Source organism: Lactuca sativa, chromosome 7 (assembly GCF_002870075.4).
Source record: "Lactuca sativa cultivar Salinas chromosome 7, Lsat_Salinas_v11, whole genome shotgun sequence".
In the NCBI taxonomy this organism is placed as follows: Eukaryota; Viridiplantae; Streptophyta; class Magnoliopsida; order Asterales; family Asteraceae; genus Lactuca; species Lactuca sativa.
Window position 1 is genome coordinate 82,909,341 of NC_056629.2, and position 24,963 is coordinate 82,934,303.

Genomic DNA, 24,963 nt, shown 5'->3' on the forward strand with positions numbered 1-24,963 from the left:
TAAAAAGGCTAAGGAGGAGAAATACAAACAGAGGGAGAGGGGATTCTATCAAAAGGAAGAGCCGGTGACGGAAAAGAAGGCAAATTTAGAAGATATACTCACAAGGTTCATAACCGCGTCCGAGAAAAGGCATAATGATCACGATGTAGCAATGCAAGAAACCAGAAACATGTTGAGGAATCAGCAAGCTTCCATTCTCAACATTGAGAAACAGCTGGGACAGCTTGCACATCAAGTGAATGAAAGAAGACCGGGTCAACTTCCGAACAACACCGAGCCCAATCCAAAAATGGAGAACGTGAGCGTAATAACCTCCAGCAGTGAAGAAAAACTTACAGAAGCACTAAGGATCTCCAAGAAGAAGGAAGAAAAGGTAGAAGAATCGGAGCCAACCAAACCCGACCCGAATCGCCGAGTCACTCCTATGGACTCGACGAGTCCATGCGAAATTGAGAAACCCATCAGTTCTTCGAAACCTTATAAGCCTCCACTGCCATACCCAACCAAAGCCATGCCTGCAGAAAAAGTTGAAGCATACAGAACCTTCATGAATCATGTTAACACTTTACAAGGTAATGTGCCATTTGTGGAAACAATACTTCAAACGCCTAAATACTTCAACTTGCTTAAGGGCCTTTTTGCTGCTAGGAATGATTTGGCTGAAGTTGCAGAAGTCTTGATGAGTGAACTGCCTAAAAAGAAGGGTGATCCAGGAAATATTGTGCTTCCGTGCCAATTTGGTAATAAAGTCTTCACACGAGCATTAGCTGACTCAGGGGCAAGCATCAATATGATGCCTTTGTCATTCTATAAGAAGTTGAATCTACCAGAACCAAAACCGGTGAATATGAAGATCCATTTGGCAGACAAGACAACAATCCATCCAAAAGGCGTTTGTGAAGATCTCCTTATAAAAGTTGACAAGTTCATTTTCCCAGTAGACTTTGTGGTTGTTGATATGGAAGAAGACCCCGAAATTCCAATTATTTTGGGGAGATCTTTCTTGAACACCGCGTGTGCTTTAATTGATATAAGTGAGTCTACATTGACATTAAGAGTGGGTGATGAGGCTGTGACGTTTAAAGCTATTCCAGAAATCAAGCAAGAAGAGGAAAAGATTGATGAAGTCTCGATGATCCAATTGGATGATGAGATATTAGAACAAGAGCTTGCACGTTTGATGAAAGAAGACCCAAGCAAGTTTGTGATACACTCTGAAGAAGAAGGAGATGTTAACAAGGACTTGGATGAATTAGTAAAGCTACTGGAAGGAGCCCACTCAGAAAAAACCCAAGATTTTATGGAATTCGTACCGACTCGCCGAGTCACTTTAATGGACTCGACGAGTCCAATCGATTTGGGCAACACTTAGCCGACTTAGATCTGCTTGTTACTAGTCCTTCACATACCTTGGATTTCAATAATATACAGGATTCTTTAGAAGAACAAACAGCAGAAAGAGGAAAGGAAAGGAGAGTCCAATACGCCGATGTAGCATGTCTTCATACGGTTCATCTTGAAGATGGGTTAAGCACTGAAACGAGCCAAGAGAAAACGGAAAGGAGGGAGGAAGTTGATCACCTATTCACCACTAAACCTAGAGCACGAACCATTATGAAATATGAAGTTATTAAATTTAAAGAGAAGGAGGTTCAAGAGTTGGTGAAAAAGGAGGGGGTAAAGAAGAAAAAGAGAAAAAGGGAAGCCCAAGCAGTTGAAGATGAGGCAATGAAAAGAAAAAGGGATGCATTAAAAAGGGCTTACAAGAAAAAGATCCACGCTTACAAGACCAAGTACAAATCACAAAAAGTTAGGCGTGCGTTCCCGATACTCGAAGATGACAAAACGTAGATGGGAAGGAGTCTAGCTAATGACTCCTCAAAAAGAAGCGCTTGGCGGGAGGCAACCCGTTATATAGAGTTCGCTTTCTTTTACGTTTTAGTTTTCTTTTTATTTATTTATTTTCCCTTCGTTTGTTTTTAAATTCTTAATCTTCCAAATCATCGGGCATGTCTGCTTGAGAGTGTGCATAAGCTAAGTGTGGGGTGAAATGATTTACAATACATAACAAAATTTTGAAAATTATGCATTTTTTTAAGCGACTCGCCGAGTCTGACCGCGGCTCGTCGAGTCCACATGAATTTCAGAAAAGAATTGACTTCGCGACCAGACTCGCCGAGTCTGACCATGACTCGACGAGTCGGTATTATTTACAGAAAAAAAATAATTTTTCGAAATTACTTTTACATTGGGTAAGTAGGGTTTTAACCCTAAGAATCAGATTTCACAAACCACACTCGTCGGGTGCCGCAATTTTCATTCTCTCTCCAGCATTCATCATTCTTCTTCAAGTTCTTTCAAATTTCTCAAGCCCAATCCAAAAAGGTAACAAATTTCTTCCTATTTTCTGTTAAGAGCATGATTATAAGGCCATCCATGGTAGTAATTGCATGAAAAACCCGTTTTCGAGAAGTATTAAATTTCTAGGGTTTTGATTTTTCATGAATTAAGTTGTTTTGAATGTCTATTTTGGCCTTAATACATCAATACTAAGTGTTGAGACAAAACCCTTGAAAGAATTTATAGATTCTATGGTCCAATTTGTAGTGACCCGTCGACCGACTCGTGCAGGTTGCGCGACTCGCCGAGTCGGGCCTGGACTCGACGAGTCCAGTCGAGTAATAGACAGGAGACATTTTTTTAATTATATTCTGTGTTTTCTGGGTTTTGTGTGTTTATTTTGCAGACATCATGCTCAGAAGGGGACAAACTTCAAGTGGCAACCAAGGGGAGTTTCCATGGCTAAACTTCCCGCAAATTGAGTTTGCCTCAACAATGCGGAAATGGAAGAAGAAGCTATCTGATATTAAGAAGAAGGAGGTGTATGTGCCAAACAGGATTGATTGGGAGTGGCTGCAAAGTGTTCGATATGAGGAGGAATTAGCTCCTTACCTTTTAAAGGAGTTCCAACATGAAGGCCAAACAATGATCTGCGACGGGTGGAGCCGGGTCTTCCGTATACAAGAGCCGGTCTATTTAGAGCTTTGTTTGGAGTTTTTCTCCACGGTGTCTTTCACCGGGGGAGTGGATGTCTTTCACCCAACAAGCTTCAGTTTTTGCCTTGGGGGAGAATTTCGTCAATGCTCGGTAGTGGATCTTGCCTGCCGACTAGGGATCTACGATCAGCCCTTGGTTTCAACAAACATCTTTCGGGCCTTTTTAGCACAAGCACATATGGCATTTCCTGATGGAGTTACCAGCACGGGTTGGTGGAATACCATTGGAAATAAAGTTTACATCCCGAAGTCTGTACAGGAAGGGAGCATCCGATCCCCAACTCACCGCCTCATTCACCGCCTTATTTCCTCCACCATCAATCAAAGAAAAGATGATGACAAGGTTTCCAATCTTGACGTCTTCTATTTATGGAGTATAATTACACCCGACATCTTTTGCAACATCCCTTGGTGTATAGCTTCATACCTTTCGGAGGGTGCGGTCAAGGATCGCAAAACCTCCCGTATTAATGGTGGGATGTTTGTAACCCGATTGGCTAACTCATTCGGGTTGATGAACCGCGGTGCATGGAACTTCATGACATTGATCCCGACACCTCCATTCAATCCCATTCTTTTCCGAAGAGCACGAATTATTGAAGACTATGGTGGTGGCCATTATGCCATCCCAAATGATGACCCCGTTGTTGGTCCTGAAGCACCGAGAAGGAGGGTAAGATCAAGAAGAGAGCGGGATGTGGAGGACGAGCCGCCAGTGATTCCGGTCGAGAATGAAGACGTACCAATGGATTGGTACAATGTGGAGATGAGGCGGATGCAGGATCAAATGGCGAGGGGGCTGAACTTTTGCAACCAATACCATATACGACTTTTTGACCACTTCAATATCCCACATATTGATGGTGGAAATTACCCCTTTATTCCATCTTGGGATGAGGTGATTGCTGCGAGACGAAGTGGAGCCGGAGGAAGTGGAGCCGCCAATGATGATGAGGAGGACGAAGATTGATTTTTGTGTTTTAATTAAACAATTTTTATTTTTGTTTTGTTTTTATTCTTATTTGGAGTGTATGACTTGTTTGAGATTTTATTGTGTTTAATGATTGTATGCTTTAGTTATTTTTCAGGATTGGATTAGGATTGCTTGCTTAGGATGGTTTAGAGTTATAGCTTGGATGTTATCACGAGTGAAAGCGAGTCAAGGAAGTGGAACTTTAACGTCAAAGTGTCGAGTCCGGTCTTTAGGGGGTATGAGCAATTGAGTCTAAACATGGGGAAGAGTTAGAGACGTTTTTAGAGGCTAAAACAGTTGCAAAATACCAAGTTTTTTCGTTCAGTGGCCTACTCGACGAGTGCACTAAGCTGACTCGACGAGTCGCCTTGTATTTCCACATATTCTGAGAAGGCGCGCTAGTACTCGACGAGTCCACCATAAGACTCGACGAGTCGTTCAATTTTTATACCGACGGACTGCTGATTTGATGCTGCTACTTGTCCCACTTGCTCACTTATTCTTCCATATCCATTCTTGAAGATCTTACACTGATTTCCGCGTATTTGGAGCGACCCACATGAGACGAGACACCCAAGGCATGGATGAGATGTTACCATGTCTAAAGTTGAAGTTGGAGCTTAAATGAGTGTGATCAGCCTATCCACTGCTATCCCAGGGGAGTTTGTTCCAATTCCCTCTTTAGTTTTTATGTTTTTATGCATCATGTGCAATGAGGGCATTGCATCACATAAGTGTGGGGTAAGGGGTTGGTTACATAATAGTCAATTTTAAAAAATTTTGCATACCAAAAGTATTATTTAGGACTTAATTAGAAAACTTTGGTAAAAAAAATTAGGATTCCATGTTAGGATTGTGTTAATAATTGCATGAAAACCCAAATGTTTAGTTGAGCCTATATACGTTCTAGTGCATTTGTGGCTTCCTTATTCTAGTGAAATCATGAGACAAAAATACGACATTGCTCAGCTTGAGGGATGCAATATGTTTAGCAGCCTAAACCTGAAATGTATCCAGGAAAATTTTTATCATTAGCCAATAAACGTTGAGATTGAGCGCCCCTGCTTAAGCATGTAGGGTTTTGAGTGAAAAAAAGTGAGGTATACATGTAAAAAAAAAAGAAGAGAGAATTACAAGAAAAGTTGTAAGAATTTTGGAGCAAATAAAGTGAAGATCAAAAGATCAAAATTCCAAGAAATCCAAAAAAGTTGAAGATGCCAAAAGTCAATACAAGTTGGTGAATTCAAAGATATCAAAGATCAAATTATCAAGAAAGTGAAGAATTCAAAGAATTCCATAGTGGTATCAAAATTGTAATTTTCTAGAATATGTATGCTTGGGTTGCTCAATTAAAAACACCTTGAGGGTAAAGAGGTTTTCTGAGGATGGATTCAGAGGATTGCATAAAATGAGCATAGTTCAGGGTGAGTGGGCGAATGTTTATGAGGATTGTGAGTATTTAGAGTATGGGAGGTTTATAGGAAAAATTTTAGACACAAATGCATGCGTTGCGGTCTTGGCATAATGGTTGGGTTAGATTGGAGTTGTTATACATAATTCTAATGTGTTAAAATTCAGTTTTGCTTGAGGGCAAGCAAAAGACAAGTGTGGGGTATTTTGATATGTGCATATTTAGTGTGTATTTAGTATAGTTTTTTATTCATATATTAGCTAAATTATCGCATATTATGGACAAAAGGTACTTAAAAGTGTTAAAATATGTTTTTCAGTCCAAAGATGAAGCTTGGAAGCAAAAGGAAGCAAGAGAAGCGGTTAGGAGCTCGAGAGTGGAATGAAGAAGGAAAAACACTTAAAAAAAGCTTCTACTCGTCGAGTCAGATAGCTACTCGACGAGTACGGTCGAGGAATCAGAAGGATAATGACTCGGGATCCCAGATAGTTATCGCAATACGGGGAATGTGAGAGGGACTCGACGAGTCACCACTTGACTCGACGAGTCGGATCGCTTATTTAAAGATAATTCCACAGATCGATAAAGGGGAGTTCTGGGACGATTCAGAAGTATATTGCTACGATTGAGAAGCCTGAAAAACCCTAGAAGACGAAGAAGGAAGCTAGAATTCAATTCCGGAGAGTAATTAAGGCAAAATTTCATCATTCCATTTATTCTTTTATTTATTCATCATGACTAAGCAATTTGACTTTGATTGTTTGCTGTTATTTACTTTAATTATGAGCTAAAACCTTTAGACTTCTGTTTGGGGATACAAAGTTGACAATATGGTTTGATTGATTGGTAGGATTAATTCTAAGTTGGTGAATTTTTGTTATTTTAGCTTGCTAAAGAACCTTGTGTGTGAATAATAATTAATTTTCTGTTAATAGGAAGATAATTGATTAGCATGAACATTTATTGATTATTGTCCTCATATGATATATTGTGACCACATAGTTATATGTCTAGGATTAATGAATATGAAACTAGAATTAATAAGAAAATTGAGTAAATTCATGTGCAAGCTTGTAAGATGACTATCAAACAAGAGGTTAATTAAAAAGACTAAATTAGTTAACTATTGCAAGTCTAACTTAACCCGAATAATTAATCTAGTAAATATAATTAAATTAGACAATTGGCCACTGTTTGAGTTAGTTTATTTGCTAAGGATTAGGATAGTGAACATGAACCTAATCACTTGAATCGGTAACCAACGAAAGAATTAATCCATTGCACTATTACTTTGAAAGTCAACCATAGAGTTAACCGAGTTGAACTAAACAGAAGTTCCTTTCCAATTATTGAATCTAGTTAAATCGTTATTTTCTAGCTTTAAATAAGTAATAATTAGTAAGTTTCTAGTCTTGTAAAACTAGAGAACAACCCCTGCTTTTTTTAATTAACTTAGATTAAATTAGTTTTTAGTTTAATTTGTCGTTCCCTGTGTTCGATACCCTCCTTATTTAGCTATACCACAATCGATAGGTTCACTACCTTTTGTGTGTTATTTGATAATTAAAAGTAGGTTTAAAACTAGTGGGTTTTACACACATCAGCCCAACGTACATCTCCTACTCCATAAATTACCTTTTTTCCACTAGGGCTTCGCATGGCCACTTCATTCTAAACCAAGGACCAAAAGTGACATAATTACAACTCAAGGGATGGGTTTAAAACTACTTAAAAACTAGGGTGTTACAACTCTCCCCCACTTAAATTCGATTTTGTCCTCAAAATCATCCCTTACCATCCCTGACATGCCCGACATCCTGAGGGACACACCCACAACCTTGAACATACCATGACCTTTCCAAGGTGACTAAACCCAACAGAAAATTTTCAATTCTAAGAAAACAAATCCATAATCCCACGCAGCAAACCAACCCTACTTCACCTGAAAATCTGCAATCTGGAATCCTGAATTCGGTTTGACTCCCCGATAGACCGCCCATGCTAACCATCACAGATTCCATTTCCAGTTATCCCCTAAACTGACTGCTCAACATTGAAAACCTGAGGTTCCCACTAGAACACTAAATCACAAACCATACACTATTGCTGACAATTCTTTACTTAACAAAAGATTAGATATTCGTTCAAGAGAAAGCTCGTTCTGATGTCCAAATTTCCGGGGATATAATGGACAACAGGAGACAAACTAGGAGACGAACCTTTTAATGCTGACATGACAATGCTTCCTTTAACTCCCGAACCAACATACATATAAAAACTAGCTCACACGCATGAACACTCATACCTAGCCCAATCAGCCTCGGGCTGGAATACCAGGCATGCCTACGACGGGTCCAATCATCCTCATGATGGAATACCCTCGTATCATGCACATGTTTGTCCCAATCAACCATCGGGTTGGAATACCAAACATGTCAGGTCCAATCAATCATAGGGTCCAGTCATCCTCAGGATGGAATACCCTAGATTGGAACACCATTATATACATAACTCGGGTCTAAACTCATAACCCGAGATCCAGGACCTACCCTTGCATTTCACACAAATCTTCTGATCCAACGCGACACCTCACTATACCTTGATACAAAGATTTCCTCAACCGCCGTTGAGACTACCAGTCTCATACTTGGTCCAGCCACCAGGTTCCCAAAAAAACTCGGAAGACAAGAACATTCTATACCAACAACCTTCGATTTCATCATCGATGACATTACACCTTTCGCCTGGAACTCACGACTCGCCCAACAAACCAAAAGATTCTCCACTTTCCTCACAGTCTCCCAGAATACAGGCCTTGCACGGATACACTCGCGATTCCCTAACACAAGTTTCCACCAAAATTCCACTCGAAAATGCCACTCATAATGTTCTTGAAGACCTTTCCTGACAACTGATGAAAATCCAATAATTAATCTACCCCCAGTTCCAGACTGGAGACACTACCAAAAACATGCAGAAATGGTCCTTAAAACACACCGATCGCGAACCTTACCCAAAACCAAACCATATGACACACCAAAACCTAATACACTCGACCCATGACATACCATTACTAACCACTGCCTTGATGACCAAAGATGACCAGACCCAAATTTTTTTGAAATACCACAAACTCCTATCGGCTCAGGTGTACCCCTACCCGGGCAACCACACGAGACTATCATAAAGGACTTTATGACTTGCAACCTCCCAACCAAATCCCAACTTGAAATCCAAAATCTCGACAATAGCTTGCGAACCAATGGAAATAATATGCATACTTCCCATAAATACTTTCTAATACTCCCCACAACCCTTACCGCTCCCATTATCCAAACCAATTGATTGAGAAATTTTCCCAAATTCCTTTTACGACAATCCTAAAATTAGCACCTGCAGGAGAAATGAGCAATCATGACTTCTGGGCCCACAGCCCATAAACATCCCACTTGGCATCATAACTTGAACCTATTACAATGCACAACCTAAGAAAACCCTTAACCTCAATCATCCCAAAAAGAATTTCCAGGGTTCCAACAAAACAACAGTTCTCAGCATAACCGGAAAACATCTCCATGAACTATCGGAATAAGACCTCATACCTTGATCGAGAATAAACATATTCCACCAATACGCATCTAGCTCCCGAGGGCTTCCCGAATGCTACCAAAAACCTGAGCCTGCTAAAAACCAAGATTTCACACCCCTGATGTGGGTAATCATACCCGAGGCCAAGGGGACATAATGTTAGATTATGTGTCTAAGCCTATAATTATAATTGGTATGTACTTGACCCGATAGAAGTATGATCCATTTTGGGTTTCCTTCACCAGAGCAATTTGATAGGAAGGATTTTTGAGAAAGAGGTTATTTGTGATTTATTAATATATTATAAGTATAATGTATTGATTGAAAAAATCATATTATTTAATTGGTATTGATCAAGAATTAGTTTGGAATTAATTTAGAGATCAAAAGAGACTAATTAAATTAATTGGGACTGATTAGGTAAATCAGTGATATTTATAGTTTAGGCTAATGATCCATATTGATTAGGATGGACTAATTCTATGTGGGAGTCCATGAAGAGTTAGTCTAAAGGGACTATCATATGGATTATTGGATTAAAGGCCCAAGGAAGTGAATTAGGATTTACAAGTTAGACCCTAGGAATTCCACACTATAAAAGTAACCCCTAGACTCCCAAAATCGGCACTTGTGATCATAGATGAAGCCCTAGCCAGATTTAGAGCTTCATAACCTCTCTCTCAAAGTCCTCCTCTTGCTTTTGGTGTTTGTGAACCATTTGAGGCATCACACTTGAGGTGCTAAGCTCTTGAAAGGCCAAGTTCTACAAGCTATATAAAAGAGGTATTCATCTAACTAGTTTTTTTTATGTTGTATATCTCCAATTTAATGCTAGCTAGGGTATATGCTTTGGATAATATGAAGTTGCATGTATAGTTAGTGAAAACTTAGATCCAAGGCATTAGGGTTGTATGTGCACCATAGGAGTGTTATAGTACATAAAACCCAACAGTGGTATTAGATCCATGGGTGTTTTCTGTTATATTAATGCATTGGTTAATTGTTCAAAGTTGAAAAAATTGGAAAATTGATGTCTGAGTAGTGGACTCGACGAGTCCAGTATCCAACTCGACGAGTTGGATCACTTGTTTGCAGTTTTTCGGGTTTTTTTTTGCCAAAATTGGATTAGGATCATTGCTTTAAACTGCTTTGTATCATAATATCCGATTTTTCTTATATGGTAGTGTTTATCCTCATCCAATTAAATAATGATTATCAAATTTTAAGATAATTACTTGATTTTGTGAAAAAACTAATTATTTGTAGAATTTGAATCATTTTGCTATATGAGTTAAGATTAGGTCAAATTGGTAAAAGATAAAGTTATATGATTATTTTATTAGTTTAAATTTGATCTAAATGTTTCTTGAAGAGTTTCATAACTTGTCCTCAAGTTATGGAATATAAAAAGTCGTATTCATGAAATATTAACTCCTTAAATTATGGAATTCAAGAGGTTTTGAAGAGTTTCAAAGCTTTCCCTCAAGTTTTGTAATTTGAAAAGTTTAATTAAAAGGTTTTAATTTGAAATATTTAATTCTAAAACCCTAGTAATTTGAAAAGGTTCAAAATGCACCTCTTGGTTTTATAACTTAAAATTTAATTAAAAAACACTAATTGTGAAATCTTAAATGTAGAACCTTGATGTTTTGAATAGTTCAAGTTACACCCTTATAGAGTTTATTAAATTAATTAAGTATTTAATTAAAAAAGAGAATTAATAAACCCATAATAATATGTTTTAAATTTAATTAAATTAAAAGTCTAATTAATAGTTTAAACCACCTAGTATTTTAAATGTATAAAATACATCCTTATACTATATAAAATTAAAAGTCTATTATATTATATATGTATAAGTTAAAAGTTAGTCTTATCGTTAGTATGCCTCATTCATGAAGCTGGTCTATAAGGGGTGTTTAAGGAAGCGACCTGTAAAATGACCGTCATTGGGTATCCATTGTTACTCACCGCACTCTTGACTAGTAGATGGTCGTCAGCCGAACGGGTTTGATAGGACATTTAAATCCTCATTAAAAGTATAATGAGAATATAAAGTAACTAAACCTTTTATAAATTCCCAATCTTAGATACTTTAGGAAAAATGTAAATTTGATGCTAACCCATGAAATTGCACATTGCACCTTATTAGTCGTTAGTATAGCGTGTGTGGTTAACCGGCACACTAATATGGATGAATGAAGGATGACAATGGGTAGCTCGTGAATTATCATTGATTGTTGGAGCGTGTGTGGTTAAATGACACATTGATTAGGTGATTAATGACATCGAGAGTACCAAGCTAATTTGCATGGTTATTCACACATTGTTTGTGATCCCCGGTATCCCAGTCACAAACTTGAAGGGCATAATCGAGATTAAACATGCCATTGAAAAATTCAATAAATCTCAAAAGATCTAGGAATTTCATTTAAAACCTAATTCGTTTAAAATATTCGTTTTCATGGTGGAATTGGTAAATCGTCTTTTACCTACCTTCAAATAATTTGCAATTGCATTACGACATCCCTATTTCGAATTGTGAATTATTGTGTTGGATCATAGCCTTAATATTTCATTTGGGTGCTATATTAAGGATTAAATCAACTTACTTGAATTTCTCCCCGTGTAGATGTCTAATTTTGACAACTATGGTCTTCCTTATCTTTTTGGAAAAAGCTTTCCTCATGAAGATGATGTTCTACGTTTCGATCGAGGAACTAGAAATCATACTTCATTTCCTCCACCTCCTCAAATAAATCTCCCTGACCCGCATTTTCGTTGACTTGAAAATTTCAAGGTCACTCAAGCCCTATTGGCCAATAAACACGAAGATGGAAAGTATGTATGTACTCACGTCTTGGAGATGAAGTTGCATATTGACAGGCTAGGAACGTTAGGTGTCGTTTTCCCAAGGAAGATGGCTGTTGACTTGGTTCTTCAATCACTTCCCGAGTCGTATGGTTAGTTTGTTAAAGACTACTATTTGACAGATCACAACATGACCCTTTTTGATCTTACATATTTGCTAATTGCTACCGAATCAACAATGATTTGGCACATTGGTCAAGCGAATTTGATTAGAAGATATACATCCCAAATTGCCATGGACATAGGCAATGACATAGACATCCCATAAATTATTCATTTTCCTAAGGGAAAGGAATTGGCCATGGCCAAAAGATTTGACCATAAGAGAAAAGATAGTTCTGAGATAGTTTCATATGCGAATGCCAAAGAGTACACTTGTTTCTACTGCCATTTGAAGGGACACTAGAAGCAAAGCTGTCCTGACTACCTAAGAGATCTAAGAGAGGGTAAAATCAAATTGTATGGTTCTACTCCAGGTAAGTCTACTACCTAACTCTATTAAGTTCCTATTTTTATATTCTTAATACATGATGTGATAAGATTGCATTTTGATGTTTTATAGGATCGAAGAAAGGAAAGGAAGCTTAAAGGAAATAGTAAGTTGAGTCTGGTTGCGAAGAGATGGACTTCGATCGCATGGTTCGATGATCAGATTTTTGAGCTGCTGCTTAGGAGTTATGATAGATTGCTTGGGAATATTTAGTAACATAGTTTTCATTTGAATTTTATTGTAAGGAAAAGTTTTTCCGCAATTTTATAAATAAAGAAAATTTTGATTTTTTCTTATTTTATGTTTCCTTGCAATGACATTTGTGAAAATTGTTGTTTATATGTGTTTCATTAATAGCAATGTTGAAAATGATTCGATTCTTAGATATATCAGTTGTGGTAGTGTCGTAATCTTCTAAGTAAGGAAAGATTCTCATCGCCCAAGTTTCAATTGGACAGAAACCTAGAATCATACGACTTGAATCATGTGATGTATAAAAATCTTGATACTTGGGAAACTAGGACTAATTCCTTGTTTACATGAGTATGTAAGTCAAGTGAAAGATAAAAAGATCTTGTACACATTGATCTAAACTGGTCAGATCCACCACAAAGAATGATAAAGGCTATTCATCATGATTTACCGATGGTTCGGTAAATATGGTTATGCTTATAAGGTTAAGTGTAATTTTGATACATTGAAAAGATTCAAAGTATAGCAGAACGAATAAGAAGAATCAAATTAGGCAGAAAGATAAAAAAAAGTTTCTCCAATCTGAAAGGAAAGGAGAATACTTTAGTATCATGTTTTATGATCATTATATTGATTATGGAACCATGTCACAATTGATCCTCTAAGGACACCTTGGTGCATTTGTATAGCTAAGAAGAGGAATTGTGAATTGTTGAAATGGTTAAATCAAATAGATGAATCATACTTCATTCCAATATCGAGTCTTAGAGTCATACCCCAAGATTGTGCCTTGAGTGACATAATCTTAAGTAGGTTTATAACACATCATGACATGTGAAGTTGAAATGTTTCTTACTATTGCACATTTGAAATTAGTAAGTTGTGATGTTTTGGACAAACAAAGATCAACTAAGACCAATTACATGAAGTGTTGTCTTGATAGGATCTCACACTAACTCTTGAAAATTTGTTTGTCAAGGAATGTTTCTTGACAAGAGAATCTTATATTTCAAGAGGTCAGTGGGAGTGTTAAAGATCTTGAAAAGTTTCAATAACTAATCAAGAGTAAACCTATTGTTAATCACTATGATTTATTAATGTATTATGAAAATAATATATTAATTAGAAATCATATTATTTAATTAATATTTAATCATAAATTAATTGGAATTAATTTCGGGATTAAAAGAATTAATCGAAAGTGCAGGGACTAAAGTGCAATTGTTCAATAGTTGAGCAAGAGGTTCCAGAACCTTCCTAGAAGGTGGTGGACGGTTTTGCTTAAGGATAATTAGGGTTTTATATTATCCTAAGTAGATAATTAAGGAGGTGGATAATTACCAATTTGAATTAATAATATTTTATTTAAATTAGGGTTGTCCAGTGTATCCTATTTGCACTATAAATAGACCCATAGGGCTTCACATTTTCGGCCACTCTTAACCCTAGAAGAATAGCCGAATTTCTCAAGCCTTCTCCTCATCTCTCTTCTCTCATCCTCTTGCTTAGTTTGGGTGTTAACCATTAGAGGTGTTACACTTGCTCTCAAGTTTCAATAAGTCTTGGATTCGCATTGTTATTACTACATAACAATTAAATGTATATTTACTATCTTTTGTTATAGATTTCGAAAATAGTATATACCTCCTAGGGTTTTCCTTTTGATGTTTAATTAGAGAAAACATAGATCCAAGAAAACTAGGGTTGCATGAACACATAGGGATTGTTTGTTATGCTCAAAACCCATCAGTGGTACCGAGAGTTCAACAACATAAAGCCACCTGAGTTTTATGGGACCCATGATATGATCACGGCTATGAGATGGATCTCTGATATTGAGGGATGTTTTTACACTTGCTCCTGTCTGGAGAATCTGAGGGTTCGTTTCGTACTGAACCTGCTTTGCTTTGGAGCGAAGGATTGGTGGAAGTTTGTGACAGCTGATTATACTATTGTAGAATGTTCTGCAGTGACCTGGGATGGGTTTATTGAGATGCTCAGAGATGAGTTTGTTCTAGTGGTTAAGAGAGAGAAAGAGAGAGAGAGAGAGAGAGAGAGAGAGAGAGAGAAAGGTTGTCCCAGGAGTTCCTATCTCTCAAGCAGAAGATAAAGACGGTGACTGAGATCACCCGGATGTTTCATGAGAGGGCCTTGTTTTTCCCTAGGCACATGTATACTGAACATGCACGTGTGAGTTGGTATTTGAGTATTTTGAGGAGGGATATCCATGAGTTTGTGGTGAACACTACATATCAGACATTGGCTGAGCTACAAACCAATTACAGGAGGAGAGAGATTGAGCTGGAGACCCAAGCTAGGGAGGAGAAGGAGACCCAGGTGAGAGATAGGAGGCCAATATAGTCGCAGCCAACGACTAAGCGGCCCAAGTCAATAGACCAGAGAGTTGGAGGCCATAAGGGACGCACTTGTGGGAAGTGCGGCAAGGGATATGAGGGACCCTATCGATCAGGAATGGCCTGCTACCTGTGTGGCAAAGAGGGGCATTTGGTTAGGGATTGCCCCAAGGGATTTCAGATTTGTTTCAATTGCAGCCAGACGGGTCATATGAGGGCCGAGTGTCCTCAACTTGCATCTAGGGGGTTCAGACTCCGACCCCCAGGACTCTACGTATTACTGATGGCTGACAGAGGAAAGTCGAGGAACCGAGGGCTCAGGGGAGAGCATTTTAGTTGATAGCACAGAAGACTCGAGCAGCTCCAGACGTCATGGCTAGTATGTGTTCTTTATTACTATGCTGATTTATTTATGGTGCTTATATTATTGATTGTGTAGGTACTTTTTTTGTGAATTTTGTACTTGAGCTTATGCTTTTTGACTTGGTTGCGAGTCGATCTTTTGTGTCATCATCTTTTTATTGTGATTTTAGTATTACGTGAGAGACTTTGAGCAGGCCCTTGAGAGTCTTTATACTTGATGAGTGTCCGGTCTCCGCTACTGATATATACTGGGTTTATGTGTTAAAGATATTCGGTGTTGGTTATCCGATAGATCTTATCCCTATTGCGATGGGAGATGTCTGTGTGATTGTGGGTACAGATTGGTTGAGCCGGTTTGAGACCCTAGTGGGGGAGTGTTGACTATCTACAGTGAGGGTATTAGGTCGGGATCGCCTTTCTGTTCTGTCGCCAGGGCGAGACAGAGTTTCAGCATTGGTGTATGTGTTATTTGGGAGCTTATTAAGCGGTTTTGGTGCATATTGTTAAAGAAGGAGGCTAGACTATAATATGTAGGATGCCATGTCTTTGTGATACTTACATGGAAGACTAGGATTTGGCCCCTGACATTTGTGTGAAAGACCAGGATCTGGCCCATGGCATTTGCATGGAAGACCAGGATTCGGACCCTGATACTTGTATATAAGACCAAGATTTAGCCCATGGATTTGCAACGAAAGACCATGATTTGGCCCATGGCACTAGCTGATTGTCAGACTATGATTTTTCCCAGAGCTTTCACTATGGGTTGGAATAGACACGTTACATGTATAATATATGGTATTTTGGGAAACTTATTAAGCTTTGTGCTTACAGTTTTGTGTTTAAAATTTTCAGGTACTTTCGGTTCTAAAGAGAAGGGCCCGACTTTATCGCACTGCATCCCTTGGAGATTTTTTCCACATTGTTGATTTCTGATTTTTATTATGATGTTTGAAAACATATTTTATTCTGATTGCCTTTTGAACCAATAGTTGATTGGTTTTGGTAACTGAAAAATGAAAATTTTACTTTATATTATTGGGATGTTACATGAAAATATGAAGTGCATGTGATCTTTGAATACAAGCAATGAAATCTTTATAGTAAATATCTTCTTAGAACCAAGGCTTGTGATTCTCTGATGCTGAAGAGTGAGATCTAAATCCACAAAACTGATTTGTCACCGACTTCATATCAAGTTCATAGTTGCACCATAACTGATAAATGGAAGATCCCATAATCACATCACACCCTTTCTTCGAAAGTCTAAAACATCTATTGTTCTCGAATCATAAAACACCAATAATTTTTCATAAGAATAACATGTACATAAATATGAAACATCATGAAGTAGAGCATAAATAGTAGATAGTCTAGATCTAGGAACTAAAGTGTTTCCCCATGATTTTCAACTGAGGATTTGTCGACTCACAGGATAAAAAGCTTCGTTATTAATGAAATCAAACATGATGCAAACACGAAATTGAATATTATAACAACTTACAAACGAAGTTTAGATTCTTCAAACTTCAAACTGTTATCGAAACTATTACATGCAACAGGTGGTTAAAAAAATGAGATTGTATAAACCCTCTAATTCGAAATCAATGGATTTACAAACTTACAAACATGATGTTTGATTTGGATGTTTTTGCATAAAGGTGATAAAAGTCTCAGTTCACTCATAACCGTTTTGTTGATTTTGAAGGCCTTTGAGAAAAGTAAAAATTGGCCCATAAATTTTCGGATTAGTGAAGAATAAGCAACAAATAATGACAGATTAGCACTGATAGCGACATATTAGAAACAAAATGGTGACGTATTAACAACATATTAGCAACAAATTAGTGACAAATTAACAACGAATTACTGACATATTAATTTTTCAGGCCCTTCAGGATACATACACTATGGGGTTACACACCCGATGCCTGCCCTGGTTTCACTCTTTCCACATTTCATTGTATAGACACACTCAACAAATTTTTAGCGACAATTAGGGGTGTAAATTAGTCGAGCCAAGCCCGAACATACCCAAGCTCAGATCGAGCTCGTTTATATTCATATGGGCTCGAGCTCGAGCTCGGCTCGTGGGAAAAATAAAATACTCGAGCTCGTCTAAGCTCGGGCTCGTTTTGTTTATTATGTGAGCCTAAATGAGCATAGGATCGACTCAAGCTCGTTTGTGTTTTTTGGGCTCGTTTGATTGTTTATCAAACATTCAGGTGAATAATCCAACATCAAAACATATATTCATACATTCCATATTTCCATTGGTTTAATGTTTATAAAATATAACCAAACATAAGAACATAAAGCGTAAAAGCTCAAATTACAAAAATAATAGTTAAGCTTCCAAATTAAAAAGCAACTAGAAATAAACAAAAATTTCTTCTATGCAACTTCACTACTTAATACAAAACCCTAGATGGCTAGATGTTGTGCTTGTGAATGTATGCTCTAAAAATTGAATTGGAAAAAAATTAAGTGAATGGGCCAAATAAAAGATATTAAGAAAGCTTATTACTTTATTAGCAAAATGTAGCATATAAAGTAAAAAACAATTTTATATTATAATATATAGGCTCATTTAGGTTCGCGGGCCTAATCGAACTCGGTAAGAGAAACTTGGGCTCAAGTTCGTTTAATAAATGAGCCCTATGTTGAGCTCGAGCTCGGTTCGGGCTCGTTTAACTCGAGCTCAAGTCGAGTTTTTAACGAGTCAATCTCGAGTAAATCACGAGTAGCTCGACTCACTTACACACCTAGCGATAGTTATAATGCAACTGGTAAGCAGCTACTTAATCGGTAGCAATCAGGGTCGGTCTTATGTGTAGATAAACAAAGATAGGGCTTAGGGCCCCCACTTAAACCCATGTTTCGATTACCTCGTCCATATTCCATTTGGTTGTTCTTAAAAATAATTGAATTCCTTGCACGCCTTTTCTAAAATCGTTGCATATTTAACGCATTAAAAGAATTTATGTTCTTCTTATTGTACAAGCAACGATTACCGGTCTTCTTCTTCCTTCTCCATTCTCGGCTTGAACACTCTGAAGTGTGAACCGCTAAAATACGTTACATGATGTTCTTCTTCTTCTTCCTTCTCCATTCTCGGCTTCTTCATTCTCCATCGAAGGTTGTCACAGACTCATAGTATCACTGAAACGGTAATATATTTGCAGTTTTTTTCACTTTTCACTTTTTATTTTTCCATTATCTGTCATGTTGTTATTTGATTATCTAATTAGAGTTAATACTTAAAGCTGATTAGGGTTATTGGCTTTGGTTTGTGGAATTGGAATATAATCGGAATTTACTTTTTTTTTTCGATCAAAATTATGTTTGCTTTAAAAATCCCGATTGAAGGCAGATTGGTAGCGACCATGTTCGATCAAAATCGTTTCTGAATTGTCTAACTATACAACATCTCTTGTTCTTTAGCAGATTCAAACGAGAATGAATCTTTTTTTATTTGGTTTTTTATTCCATGAGTTAATACTTTTCGGTTCTTATTTTTTTTCATTTATCTGATTTTTTATTCCATTGTTCATTGATTACAACAAATTACAATATATACAATTAGTGAATCAAGTTGGATTGTTGGAACGAATTTGAGTTTTCAGTTTTCCAGATTTGACAAGAAGGCTCAAAATTTTGGTTCGTTTCCAAACACAATGAAACAGTCCTGGTGGCAATTATAAGGGATCTTCAAGTTAAAGAAGCAAACTTTATAAAAATAAAATAAATAAATTAGAGCTGAACCAAAAATGCATGTCAGATTAAGTGAATTTCATGCCATTAAATCCGGCCCTTAATAAAATCATAAATTATTAATAGTTTTATTTATTGTTAACATTTTTAGAATAAAATGAAGGTACATACATACAAAGACTCACTTGTCAACACGACTCCACCTTGGTTCGCTACCTTGTCTGGCGCCTTCCCAAAAAGTGAAAAACCCTAACCACCACCACCACCACCTCTCGAACACACATTCACACACACACTGTCCTTTGCTCTATCTACACTCATCCCTTCATCCCAAATATGCTCTCATTGCCAAATTTCCCCATCATTTAATTTCGATTTTACTCTACTTCATGATTAGTCAGTAATGTAGCTGTTCATTTCACTTGTTTCTGAAAACAACTCAAGTTTGCTACTTACCCACTTACTGTAGATCCCTAAAGACTGTACTGGGGTTTTCATTTGATTCCTTTCTTGGATCAATGTGAGTAAAGTTGTCAACTTTTTCGGGTTAATCTTTTCTGGGTTTTGAGTTTTAGTGTTGATTCAAGAAGTGAAGTTCACAAAATCGTTCTTTTTATTCCTTTCTTCTACACATTGTGATGTTTTTGTGTGTATAAAACCCAAGGATCGCATGTAATTCAAAGGGTGTGTTGCATATTGAATCAAACTGGTATGCGTCTCATCTCACTCTATCTTTCAATTCTTTAAAACCGACAGCATAATCGTTCTGAATGTGTCCGTTTCTTAATTTAATTTTGTGTTTTCGTCAACGAAGATTAACGATTTTGTCATGTGAATGTGGGTGGAGATATGAATTAATGTTTACCAACTAATGTTTGTACTAAAAAGTTTCCAAGTTCAGGAATCACGTGATTCGATTTGAATCAAGCAAAAAGGAAATGGGGTGCTTTCATTTGATTTAATTCACAGTTTTGTTTTCTTGGAAACAGATTTTCCTAGAGACGATGATGAATGTCGAGCATATCTTCACAATTTCGATCTTATTCGCCCTTTTGATCATAACAAAATCCGAAGTTTACATCGTAACAATCGAAGGAGATCCAGTGATAAGTTATAGAGGCGGCATTGATGGTTTTGAAGCCACTGCTGTCGAATCCGATCAGAAACTCGATGTCACAAGGTTATTTATTGTTCTTAAAATCTTCTTTATTTATCGTTATTCACTCATTCAAGTGTGAAATTAATCACCTTTTTTTTTTCAAAATCTGTGCTCCATGTTCAGTGATTTGGTGACGTCATACTCCCAACACCTCGAAACAAGACACGATAATCTTCTCGAATCACTATTTGATGACGAAACATACACAAAACTTTACAGCTACAAGCATCTCATCAACGGTTTCGCAGTCCATATTTCTCCAGAACAGGTCACAATCCGGACTTTTTACTTCCATTTATGTTAATAACTTTTGATAAAAAGCGAAGAACATCTGTAAATATATACATAACAATATGGTAATTTCAATTTTCAATCGTGTTTTCTTATACATTTATACGTATATTAGTAGGCAGAAACGCTAAGGCGAACCCCTGGTGTGAAATCAGTGGATCAAGATTGGAAAGTGAGGAAACTTACAACACACACCCCTCAATTTTTGGGGCTTCCAACTGGAGTTTGGCCAACTGGAGGCGGATTTGATAGGGCTGGAGAGGATATAGTGATCGGATTTGTGGATTCCGGGATTTTCCCGCATCATCCGAGCTTCCGGAATTCTGATTCCGAACCTTATGGGCCACTTCCGAGGTATAGAGGGAAATGTGAAGTTGATCCTGATACCAAGAGGAGTTTTTGTAATGGAAAGATCGTTGGGGCTCAACATTTTGCAAAAGCCGCCACGGTTTCTGGAGCGTTTAATCCTTCCGTTGATTTTGCTTCTCCGTTGGATGGTGATGGACATGGAAGGTTTGTGTGATTATCTATTGTTTAAACTATATCTGTTAACATGACATGACAGAACAAGTTGTACTGTATTTTGGTGGACATGATTGAGACTGATGTCAATCAGACAACTGACAAGGCGTTACAGGACGGGGGAAGTGACGTGACTTGTTTAGGATCTTTCTGTCTGTGCAAAAGACATAAATGCCCTTATTATTTATTTCTCTTTGAAGTGTTAATATTTTTTTTTACAGTCACACTGCGGCGATTGCTGCTGGAAATAATGGGATTCCGGTGCGAGTGCATGGATATGAATATGGAAAAGCAAGTGGAATGGCTCCTCGTGCTAGGTTTTTATCATCATTTAACTCCCTTTCATTTATTTGTGTTATTGCATCCTATTTTTTTCTTAATAGGACATGATTCTTTGAAAATCTAACCAATTATAGCAATGAAAATTGTTTTGTATTTGTACGACATTGCTATAATAATATAATATGGTTGATTTTTCAGAGTACAATGTTGTGATAGGAAAAAAAATGAAAGTAAGATGCTGTAATAAAAAAAAAAAAAAACCCAATGAAAGTATGATGCTATTTCTTGAATTTAATCATTTATTTGCAACAAAAGACAAAGCATGATGTTTGAAAAAAGTTAATCACTATTTGAATAGGATTGCGGTGTACAAGGCACTCTACAGGCTATTTGGAGGCTTCGTTGCTGATGTCGTTGCTGCCATTGAGCAGGTTTGGTTTTTTGGTTTGAATAAAAGGGTATTTTGGTCTTTTAATATAAGAAAGGAAAAATGGAATTGAATTCCTTCTGGCAATCGGAATCGTGAAATCCAACAAACATGGTATTTGAACGAAATCTGATAGAATTGAATTCCCTCCGTTTGGCCACCAAATTGGCAATCGAATGGAACATGGAAATCAAATTCCATCGGAATTCACAAATCACAAACCAAAAACGCTCTAATCGATCATCAATATTTCATTCTTTTTGTAATATTAATCCAAAATAACAAAAGACAATCTTCGTTTATTTGATTATAACCGACAATCGTATTGATGCCAAATAATCCGATAACAGGCAGTTCACGACGGTGTCGACATTCTGAACCTCTCCGTTGGGCCCAATAGTCCTCCGGCCACCACCAGAACCACTTTTTTAAACCCATTTGACGCCGTTCTTCTCTCAGCTGTAAAATCGGGTGTTTTTGTCGCACAAGCAGCCGGAAACGGAGGCCCTTTTTCAAAAACGTTAGTGTCTTACAGCCCTTGGATCGCATCTGTAGCTGCAGCTGTTGATGATCGGAGATATAAAAACCACTTGACACTTGGAAATGGAAAGATCCTCGCTGGAATTGGCATGTCACGTAAGTTCAAGGCCCAATTTTTTTTCTTTTTCTGTGTCATGAAAGTACAATATTGTAACGAAAAGAAACGAACGTAAGATTCTATAATGAACAAATAAATCAAAATACCTTTTAATATTATTCTAATATGATACTCTAATCGATGCAGCTGCTACACGTTTGAATCAAAAATACACCCTTGTAGCAGCCAATGATGTGTTATTGGATTCTTCCGGAAAGTCAAGTACATCTGATTGCCAAAAACCCGAAGTTTTAAACAAAAATATGGTAAAAGGAAACATACTTTTATGTGGGTATTCCTTCAATTTCGTCATTGGAACAGCATCAATGACTAAAGTCGCACAAACTGCAAAAACACTTGGTGCAATTGGTTTTGTTCTTGCGGTTGAAAACACATCTCCGGGAACAAAATTTGATCCTGTACCTGTTGGAATCCCTGGAATTCTCATCACCGATGTTAGCAAATCCATGGTACTTCACATTTTTTTTTTTTTTTTTAAATTCCGCTAAACGAAAGAAATTGCACTTGTTTCATTAATTTATTTGTTATAATAACATTCTACTTTGAAAAATCTACCAAATTATATTTATAGGACCTTATAGACTACTACAACGTCTCAACTTCAAGGGATTGGACAGGGCGCGTGAAGAGCTTTAAAGCAGTGGGGTCCATTGGAGATGGTTTGGAGCCGATTCTTCACAAATCAGCACCAATGGTGGCATTATTTTCAGCTCGAGGGCCAAACATAAAAGATTACAGCTTTCGAGATGCGGATCTTTTGAAACCCGATATTTTAGCACCCGGATCTTTGATTTGGGCTTCTTGGTCCCCTAATGGAACCGATGAGGCTAATTACATAGGTAAAGACTTCAACACATTGTACTTTAAAAATAGTTTCATTTATTTGTTTATTACATAAGTAAACCCTAATTGAATTGGTTTGAGCAGGAGAACACTTTGCTATGATTTCGGGAACTAGCATGGCTGCACCACATATAGCTGGGATTGCGGCCCTTGTGAAGCAGAAGCACCCTAGGTGGAGCCCTGCTGCCATCAAGTCGGCTTTAATGACAACATCAAATACACTTGATAGAGCCGAGAGACCAATTCTAGCCCAACAATATTCGGGTTCTGAGACCATGACATTTGTTCCAGCCACCCCGTTTGATTATGGCAGCGGCCATGTCAACCCTAGAGCCGCCTTGGATCCCGGTCTCATTTTTGATGCAGGTTTGTTTGTAATTTTACTTTTGTTGTTGGTGCCAACTAACCGTATTTGTGCAAATGCCAAAAAACACTACCGTTTTCAAAGCCGATCAAATACGCTTTCTAAGGCTATTTTTGCAGAGAAGAACAGATATCGAGAGCGACTCCATGTCCTTCCTTTTTCTGCCTTTTTGGACGAGACAAAAAATTGCAATTTTTGTCTCATTGACATCTGTCTTAGTCTTAGTCCAAGTCCAAGTCCAATGTAAGCCAAACGCAGTATAACTTGTTTTGTCATGTACTGAGTAACAAATGGGCCTAAAGCCCATTTCTTGCACAAAATAAGACATGTCAATATTATACTGCGTTTGGCTTGCATTGGACTTGGACTAAGACAGATGTCAATGAGACAAAAATTGCAATTTTTTGTCTCGTCCAAAAAGGCGGAAAAAGGAAGGACATGGAGTCGCTCTCGATATCTGTTCTTCTCTGCAAAAATAGCCTTAGAAAGCGTATTTGATCGGCATTGAAAACGATAGTGTTTTTTTAGCATTTTCACAAATTTACAAATTCAAATACTCGAATTCCATATTCCAATGTTAAAAGGTTTTGTTTCTTGAAGGTTATCAAGATTATCTAGGGTTCTTATGCACAACACCCGGACTCGACTCGCACGAAATCCAAAACTACACACACCAGCCATGCAACTACACACTCGGCCACCCATACAATCTAAACTCACCCTCAATTGCTGTTTCCCATCTCGTAAGAACTCAATCCATAACACGAACAGTCACAAATGTTGATGAAGAAGAGACATACACAATCACAGCTAGAATGTCACCAGCTGTAGCCATTGAAACGAGCCCTCGAGCCATGACCCTCAAACCGGGTGCAACCCGTAAGTTCACGGTTACTCTAACTGTCCGGTCAGTCACTGGGACCTACAGTTTCGGGCAGGTTTTGTTGAAGGGAAACCGAGGGCATAAGGTTCGGATTCCCGTTGTGGCCATGGGTTATGATCGGTAGTTTGTTGTATTGTTTGTAAAAAAAAGTTGGAAGTACAATGTTGTTAAGTTTTGTTGGAGCCATTTCTTGCAATTGCAACTTTGGTTGTACTTTATGCCTCTTCGGTTGTGCATTGGTGGAGGCGAAATCGTAATTGTGAAATTTGGGGATTTGTGGTGTAATCGAGTTGAGTCTGACGGATTTTCTAGGAGAGGTTGAGTAGCTCAACTTTGTCTAGTGTCATTTTGATGTGTTTTATTAGAGTTATAATGATTAAGTTTAGTGTAGTGATGTTGTAATATTTGTATTTCATTTAGTAGATGTAATGATTTGTATTTCGTGTAGTAGAATTTATGTATTATTCTTGATCTAAAAGCTTGGGGTTGTTATAATAGCTTATATGATTCTGATTTCCAACA

At 37.5% G+C, this 24,963-nt stretch overlaps 1 protein-coding gene and 1 long non-coding RNA gene across 4 annotated transcripts; one reads left to right on the top strand and one right to left on the bottom strand.

Moving 5' to 3' along the window:
- The first annotated feature begins 18,295 nt into the window (after positions 1–18,295).
- Positions 18,296–24,963, top strand: LOC111913969 (subtilisin-like protease SBT2.6). Of its 3 annotated transcripts, none has more exons than XM_052765192.1 (11): positions 18,296–18,468; positions 20,002–20,192; positions 20,295–20,439; positions 20,581–20,975; positions 21,206–21,301; positions 21,625–21,697; positions 22,044–22,329; positions 22,478–22,800; positions 22,923–23,190; positions 23,279–23,560; positions 24,159–24,963. In XM_052765192.1, exons 2-11 carry the CDS (start codon positions 20,017–20,019, stop codon positions 24,563–24,565), a joined length of 2,451 nt encoding a protein of 816 aa, XP_052621152.1. In that variant the 5' UTR covers positions 18,296–18,468; positions 20,002–20,016; the 3' UTR covers positions 24,566–24,963. The 3 variants fall into 3 exon arrangements, with proteins under 3 accessions (XP_052621152.1, XP_052621153.1, XP_023765460.1); XM_052765193.1 differs by lacking the exon at positions 18,296–18,468 and adding an exon at positions 19,189–19,532; XM_023909692.3 differs by lacking the exon at positions 18,296–18,468 and adding an exon at positions 19,190–19,721.
- LOC122194892 (uncharacterized) lies at positions 22,183–22,570 on the bottom strand. Its single transcript, XR_006184676.2, has 2 exons — positions 22,438–22,570; positions 22,183–22,360 (listed from the first exon to the last, which is right to left on the bottom strand). It is a non-coding gene; the product is annotated as an uncharacterized LOC122194892 (long non-coding RNA).

Coding starts and splice junctions, on each gene's coding strand:
- LOC111913969 (XM_052765192.1), top strand. CDS start 20,017: ATGATGAATGTCGAGCATATCTTCACAATTTCGATCTTATTCGCCCTT. Junction 20,193..20,294: donor CAGAAACTCGATGTCACAAG/GTTATTTATTGT, acceptor CTCCATGTTCAG/TGATTTGGTGACGTCATACT. Junction 21,302..21,624: donor GGAATGGCTCCTCGTGCTAG/GTTTTTATCATC, acceptor CTATTTGAATAG/GATTGCGGTGTACAAGGCAC.